Source organism: Macrobrachium rosenbergii, chromosome 19, assembly GCF_040412425.1.
Source record: "Macrobrachium rosenbergii isolate ZJJX-2024 chromosome 19, ASM4041242v1, whole genome shotgun sequence".
NCBI lineage: Eukaryota > Metazoa > Arthropoda > Malacostraca > Decapoda > Palaemonidae > Macrobrachium > Macrobrachium rosenbergii.
In genome coordinates, this window is record NC_089759.1 from 6,716,657 (window position 1) to 6,724,966 (window position 8,310).

The 8,310-nt window shown below is 39.1% G+C and overlaps 1 protein-coding gene across 1 annotated transcript in view; it reads left to right on the forward strand.

Annotated features, from left to right (window-relative positions):
* The window catches only part of LOC136848599 (uncharacterized), a 62,543-nt gene extending 56,539 nt beyond the window's left edge, over nt 1-6,004 (forward strand). Inside the window, 4 exon segments of the mRNA XM_067120967.1 lie at nt 509-2,244; nt 5,005-5,017; nt 5,020-5,152; nt 5,668-6,004. Of these exon segments, the coding sequence (XP_066977068.1) occupies nt 511-2,244; nt 5,005-5,017; nt 5,020-5,152; nt 5,668-5,866 (2,079 nt within the window). The 5' untranslated portion in view covers nt 509-510 and the 3' untranslated portion in view covers nt 5,867-6,004.
* Nucleotides 6,005-8,310: the final 2,306 nt, after the last annotated feature.

Sequence of the window (8,310 nt, forward strand, 5' to 3'; positions counted from 1 at the left end):
GTTTTTCATTATGAATTGTGGTTTCTATTGCATTTATTACTAATTGTGCTTGCACGCAATAGATTGTTATAAATTGCATTCGACAGTTAGATTGTGCATCTAGGTAGACAGGTAAAGGCCTTTTAATATTGTCTTGCCCTCTTTCATTATGAAATATCAGTTTTTAAACTATTTGTCATCATCTGTTATAAAGCAAAAGCATTTTGGTTGGCTGAAAAATCGAAAACAATAGTGAAAGGAACTACTATTTATAAAATTGACTTTCTATGACATAAGCATGCTTTTTTTTTTAACTTGCTCCTATGAAATGACATGACAACTTGAAGCCAATACCACTTTAAAAGCTAAAGAACTATCATAAGTTTAAAAGTATCCTGGTAATACAATTGCAAGACATTGCGTAGGTTTTCCGTCATGTGAGTTGTTTACCACCACCTTTCATTATTATTCCTGTAGCACCGAAGGACGTAAATTGCTAATATTGCTAATATTCCCTCCATCTTTTCAGAGATGGTCAACAGGGAGTCAAGAAAATACCTCCTTTCCCTGTGGGAGGAGCTGTTTCTTTTATCGCTGCTGCTGCTACAGACCACAGTATGCGAGCCCCAGCACCACCCGACCCGAGTACCTGGATCAAAGCACCTGGTAGTACAAACGGACTTCCCCTACGAGTACTGGCGGCCGTCAGCCAAACCCTACAGGCCCGCGGTTCCCCCGACGGTAACCTCTACGCCAGCATCCTACGGCTTCTACTACGGAGAATCGAGCAAAGACCACGAGATCGACGCTTCCGCCTGGCAGATGCTCCCCATCCAGATTCCGGACGACCTCGTGGGAGCCGTGAACGAAAGGACGACGCAAGCGACGACTCCCACGCCGACGGCTCCCACGTACCCAACCACAGCGACCCCCCAGTATGGACGGCACCCAGGGGTCACGGAGCGACCGCATCTCTTCCATCCCGAGAGACTTTACACTCCTTTTAGGGATTATGATGATCAGTATGAGTTTGAGGGTCATCCCGGCAAGAAGCCGAGACCTCTGCATCAACAGTATTTCGGTCAAGGTGACAAGCCTCTCAAAGACCCCAGTGAAGAAGCGTACCCAATGGCCCAATACTCCCAAAAACCAAATCGGTTCAAGAAACCTCAGAATTCTTGGCACAACAGTATTCTAGAGAACTTGGAGTCTCTCGTGGCCACCCACTCACCTCAGGGTTTCAAATTCCAGAGGCATCCTAGTGTCAACAGCATTTCCAGACGTCCCGCGTGGCCCTACGCCACCTCCCAGGAGGAATATGACGATGATGCTCAGGTAAACGGGGACAACACGCCTCATCACCTCTATGCAATCCGTAGACCAACATACAAGAAACACAGAGGGAATAAAAGACCCAGCCATTTTCTCAACAGCGAAGAAGAGACGATTATCCTGAGTACCCCGCCGGAGTCATATGAGGAAATTCAGTCAGGTGAGGAATACCACCCTCATGCCGACCATGGTCAAATTTTTTCGGAGGAAGACCACAACATGTATTACAACATTAATCAGAATAATCAAGACAACCAGAATTCTCTTCTGGATAATTCCATGGAATTTATCCAGAATAAAATCAGACCCCTGACAAACAGGAGGCGAGTCTTTCTGAACAGACGTCGACCCCTTCGGAGGCAACAGGGACAAGTTCATTCTCATCCCATGCACAAACCAGAATACCCTGAGCCCATCTCCAATGATCCCTGGAATGCCCAGCTGTTTTTCAGCCAAGATCACGACACTGATTACCAGGAAAGCACCCACGTACGCCCAGTTAATAACAGATTCCGCCCCATGACCGGGATTCGACCCATGAGGCCAAAAAGACCGTACGGCAATCAGGGGTTAAGTCCAAATTCACCATACGCCCAAAGTGCACCCCTTCCTCCATCTGGCCCCCTTCATCAACGACCCCTGAACCCCTCTGGGGGAATGAGGCGACCCTGGCCTCACTCGAATTTCGCCTCGGAAGTCGACGACGTCGAGTACGACTACGGAATCATAGATCGACTGACAGACGCAAACCCCTTGACGTCATCGGTGACGCTGCCCGGAGGGATGCTCGTTGTGGCCCTCGCCCTGGCGCTCTTCTACTTCAACTTCGTGTGGTATCCCACGCCCGTGGTGACGGCCAGACTCATCAAGCTCATCTCAGACTCCGTCCCAGACGATCTGCTGGATTCGGAGAAGCAGAGGGCGATTGGAGAGGTAAGTGCTGCATTTTATAAATTTACATCACTAAAATCGGACTGAAGAAGGTACCTCTTGTCCTAGAAATTAATGAACAATTGAGGCACTTTTCCATCGTGTCAACATAAGATTTAAATGTTAAAAAATAAATAAATGGAGGTAACTAATGAGAAAACATAAAATGAAAAGGACGAAACTCCATTTTGAGAACCCCTAAATAAGCTGTATTATCAACTGCATCGTGTATTTTACTTAATCACATTTGATACAGTTGATAATACAGCTTATTTTTTATAGGTTCTCAAAGTGGAGCTTCGTCCTTTTCATTTTAAGTTTTCTCATTAGTTACCTACACCTGTCTATTTTTTAGCTTTTAAATTCTTATGTTGATCCGTGAGACGGTGGAAAAGTGCCCTAATTGTTCATCAATTTGTAGGACAAGAGGTACCTTCTTCATTCTGATGATAGTGACGTAAATTTATAAGATTATTCTTGTATAATTATTACAGATTTCATATGCCCGTTATTTAAAAAATCATAGCTTCCAAGCTTATATTTGGAGGTTCTCCATTCGACCATCGTTTAGTACATCAGAAGGATCTTATTTTGCTTGTTTGAACTGAATTGAATTGAATATAGAATTTAGGCCAAAGGTCAAGCACTGGGACCTATGAGGTCATTCGGCGCTGAAACCGAAATTGACAGTAAAAAGTTTGAAAGGTGTAACAAGAGGAAAACCTCGCAGCTGCACCATGAATCAGTTGTTAGGAGAGGGTGGAAAGTAAGATGGAAGAAAGGGAATATGAAAGGAGGTACAGTAAAGGGAACGAAAGGGGTTGCAGCTAGGGGCCGAAGGCACTCTGCAAAGAACCTGAAATGATCCCTACATTGCACTGCATGAGGTTCACTGACGGCACTACCCCCCTACGAGGAATGCTTGTTTGTCAGATACAGAGTTTGTAAATTTCTTGAAAAGTTGATCTGCAGCATCATTGCTGATTTTCATATACATATGTCTATGTACACTAGATTCAGTATGATCCATTTGTTTTTATTCCATTTGTATAACTTTTTACCATATGAGACATTTCTTTGGAATGAAATCTCCATTCTCAAAAATGGGTTTCATTTGTTGTAAGAACCTTTTGCTCATAAAGTCAACTAGATCTAGTGAATTACCCATTTTTATCGTAAATTATACTCTGAATGGTAATTAGAGGAATTACCGTAGTAATTCAGGTATGACCAACACTCCAAGACATTTGTGAAGCTTTGACCTTGAATTATTCTGAATACTACGGAACTACTGTAATGAAAAAACTGTAGAGTATTTAATGGTCTCCAAAAGATGTGCATATGGAACATGATCTTTATTTAGTACGTTCAGTCAGTTTTTCACGGCTTTTTTCCTGGAGTATTAACTTTATTTCTCTTTTGTCAACGCGTAATAAATGCTTTTCAAGGCTTAATGGATGATGTGACACAAACTACACAATTTATTAATCTAATGCTATACAAACTAATCCATGTTTAGGGATGCAGAGAATATACAGAACTGGTCAGGATCCAGTGCTTCACGACGGTTACTACACATCTCTTTGTATTCTTCCCATCCAGTGTGTGTGTGTGCGTTTTTTTTTTTATAGTTCCTCCATCCGACTTTCCAGTGCGAGGTTTTCCTCCTGCTACACCTTTCAAATCTTCTAACTCTCACTTTCCCATTCAGCGCTGAAAGACCTCACAGATCCCAGCGCTCGGCCTTTGGCCTAATTTCTATATTCTGTTCTTTTTAGTGAAAACCCAACCAAGCCCCTCACTGCTATAGACATTATAGGCGTACTACAAGTCATTCCAAACCTGTCTCAGAGAGATTATTAAGTTCAAACAGCTGAATGTGTATCTGAAAAAAAGTGAGATTTTGTGTAGATGTCTCAAGTTCTCATTCACCCCAGTTATGAAAGCTAGTGTGATGGCCTTATCCGCCTCTCTTGAGAATCTTGGTTTTACTACCTGGTGTGCTTCAACTTTTGTCTCACTCCTTGACAGGACTGAATCGAAGACAGTTCATTTGGGCAGTGACCGTGGCCTAACGACTGTTTTCTCTTTCTGTTTTCTCCCGCTAGGTGCCACTTACCTCCCGTCAGGCCATGCATTCCTGTGATATACTCTGTCGAAATATCTGATTGTTGCATTACACTCTTCAGTAGAAGTATCCACCTCTATACTACAAAGCTTTGGAGGGTTCATAATTATTATTATTATTATTATTATTATTATTATTATTATTATTATTATTATTATTCAGCAGATGAACCCTATTCATATGGAACAAGCCCGCAGGGGCCACTGACTTGAAATTCAAGCTTCCAAAGAATATGGTGTTTATTAGAAAGAAGTACCTGGAAGTAAAGGTAAATACAGAAAGAGGAGATCACTTATTAAAAAAGAAAAAATAAATGAACAAATTAATAATTAAATGGACAAAAATGTAAGTAAACAGATTAAAAAGCCTCCATTTTCCTTGATTCTTGTAACTACTTTGCGGGGCAGGTCTATCTTCGGAAATGACCCTAGGTCCGTTGACCCTTCAATATTATATATATATATATATATATATATATATATATATATATATATATATATATATATATATATATATATATATGTATGTATGTATGTATATATATATATATATATATATATATATATATATATATATATATATATATATATATATGTATGTCTGTATGTATGCATAATTTTCCTCCTCCGGAAAAGGTATACGAAGTGTTCCAAGTCTGGAGACGGAGTACATTCAGGACCCCAACCTTTGGAAGCCTTCTTGCAAGTCGAGATTGGTTTGCCAGGTCCACCAGGAACTACCTGGGCTGTGGCAGATCACGTACGCTTACGAAGCTGTGGTCAGGTAAGTAGAAAGATAGACTTCTTTCAGATATTTACACCTTTTTGTGAAAGAAAAACTGGTTCAGAACATCTTTGTTTGTTCTGATTCTTTAGAGCTTTTTAGAGAAGAATGCGTTCAATCAGTTTTTACTCCTTTTAGTGAAAGCAAAGTGTTGATTTAGAACATCATTTTTTATTCTGATTCTTCAGAGCTTTTCAGAGAAGAGTGCGTTTTCTTAGTCAGTGGTAATACAGATTTTACAACAGACTTTGCATTTTGGAAATACGGTGGGTCTATCCGCATGGCAAATGACAATAATTTTTACGACTTTTTCTACATTTTCTCTACAAACCCTGATCATTCAACTCATTCAGAAATATGCAGTGTTTAAGACAAAAATCCTTTTCCAATGTTACCCTGTAATTTCTCCGTTCTGAAACAGACGTACCCTTGCCACTGGACCTCAGTGTGATGCAGTCTTGAGGCAAAAATTTTTTTCCAGTGTTACCCTGTAATTTCTCCCTGTTCTGAAACAGACGCAGCCTCGCAACAGGACCTCAGGGTGACGATGATTTGAGTGGATTCCTGAAAGCAGCAGAAGACGGCAACGAAGGGTCGGATTGTAATGGTCTGTTCGAAACCTGCCCCATGGAACCTGTCCCAGTGCGTTCGTATCTGCAGAAACTCCTGGGGATTGGTGACAGCCAGACATTACCGACAGTTGTTTTTAGTTAGGCGAATCATGAATTTGAAAGGACATCTATTTTGTAAGTTTTTAGTGAATTTTATAATTTATTAGTGACATTTTACTCCTGCGAAAGAAGTTTTACGTTTATAATTGCGATTTTACACTTGTTAGTGAGTGAAAGTGACTAGTTCTCATTACAAGAATCACGCGATTCAAGAGTCAAAGGCAAGGGCAGACCAGCTCTTTGGAACGCAATCATTCAAGTGTAATAGCCTGAATATACGGAAGGCCTGTTATCATTAACCACGCGAAGAATATAGCATTGCAATTTTTAATTTTTTAGAGTTTTTACGTCCAAATTTGGATAATGAATGCTGAATGAGATTATAGAACAGTATATTTCACTGTTCAAGTGCAATTCAGCAGTTTAGTGCACTAAAAAATTAAACTAATTTTCCCCGACGTCTAATAAAGCGCCAAAGACTTCGTAACTGAAATGGACATTTTGTGCAGTACTGTACTCAAAGTATAATTACTCTGGATTTTTATATAATTTTCAAGAGGTCGACGTTCTGGAGAGAGAGAGAGAGAGAGAGAGAGAGAGAGAGAAATGCTGTTCAGAGTATGTGCACACTTCGGCGTAAACTTGATGAAAGTATTTTAGAATCTGCTGTACATAAACAATGACTTACTATACTCAACCGAGCTGTGTATACGACTGTAAATTAGATAGCTGGAACCACAGTAACCTGAAGTATTTATCAGAGTTCTCAGATTTTCATGGAAGGTAAGGTATGATGTTGTTCCAAGTAGTGACGCAGTTGTATCAGGTGCCAAAATGTAATATACTGTAAATAAAAGAAATGTATTACAAGAATACTTGCATTCATCTTCCTTACTTTGTATGTGTGATTTCAGCAACAGTTTATATCCAGGTTCATTGTTGTATGCAGACTTTTTTTTTAATGATAAACATATTGCAAGAAACGGAACTGCAACACCAGAGGACGGTGTAGGCACGTCTACAAGCATCAATCCGCAATATGTTGTCTAATGTGTGAAATTTATATGTAAGTGCCAAGTTAACACAGCGAGTACTTCATTGTCTAAGTTTTCCTACGGAGTGATAAGGTCAGTATCTTGTGTTTCTTAAGAATTTCCTTTATGTAGCTTAGTAATTCTTTACAATTTACCTTTTCTTGTGATTTACTTAAGCGTGTCATTTAGATATGATAACTTCATTCTACATAACCTGATCTAATACCTCATATTACTTTTGTTTAGGTACTGTTCACCTAGGAGCCATTTTAAGCCTATGCCCATAAATTCTTGGAAATCATTGTATTTCAGTCGCCACACACACACACTGACACACACACACACACACACACACATATATATATATATATATATATATATATATATATATATATATATATATATATTATATATATATTATATATATTATATTTCTGACCCACATCGAGATCGAACCCCAGTCTATCCAATGAAAGACCATGGAACTACCAGTTGACCCACACAGGTAGGCGCCCTGGCCTTTCATTTGAATGACCGGGGTTCGATCCCGATTCGAGTCAGGTATTTATTCCTGTGAGTCACGTGCCCGTGTTTATTGGTGCTATATACTGTATATATGTATATGTATATATATATATATATATATATATATATATATATATATATATATATATATATATATATATATATATATATATATATATATAATATGAGTGTTTTCTTTAGTAGTGTTCGTACGTAAATATTACATACTATTAACACAGCATCCTGTTTACCATTAGGTTACAGTCTGCCGTACGTATCTCTTAGAAAACATGAGTCACTACCTAATGAGTCGGTACCCTCACTCACGTTTCACTATAAATTGTGTGATCCGATGAACGCTAAGCATAAAGAAGTGTCTTGCCTATTCCTGCTTTCATAGCATCCCAATAAGTTTCTGTTGTTTATCATTACTAGAGGCTCTTGCAACTGAATTTTGTTATAAACAGTGAGTACAGCGCGTTTAGTTACCATTTATAAGAGACGTCAAGAAAAACAAGTAGGCGAACAATGCTACCTCGCAAGAAAAGTTATTTGCAATCTTTACTCTATATTAAAGTTCTTTGTTCCATTATTTTAAGAAGGGAAGCTGTTATAAGAACGTAGCTATTACGCATTTTCCTGCGATCGAGAATAACGAAATGCGTCACAGACGAAGTTCCTGTTATTCTCACATTTCATCACCCCACATTGACGGTATTATTTCGCTCAAACGTTTTAGTTATTTTAAATAAATTCCAGAGACAGCCATTTTACCTGAAAATACAAAAATGAATGGACACTTGATTGTCAAAAACCTCGATATTTAACAAGCAAGTTTTTTTCTACCCCCGTTAGAATGAAAGCAAAAGACAAATGATTATATATATACTTATTTATTGCAGGTGTGGCACCAGACACTGGCAACTCC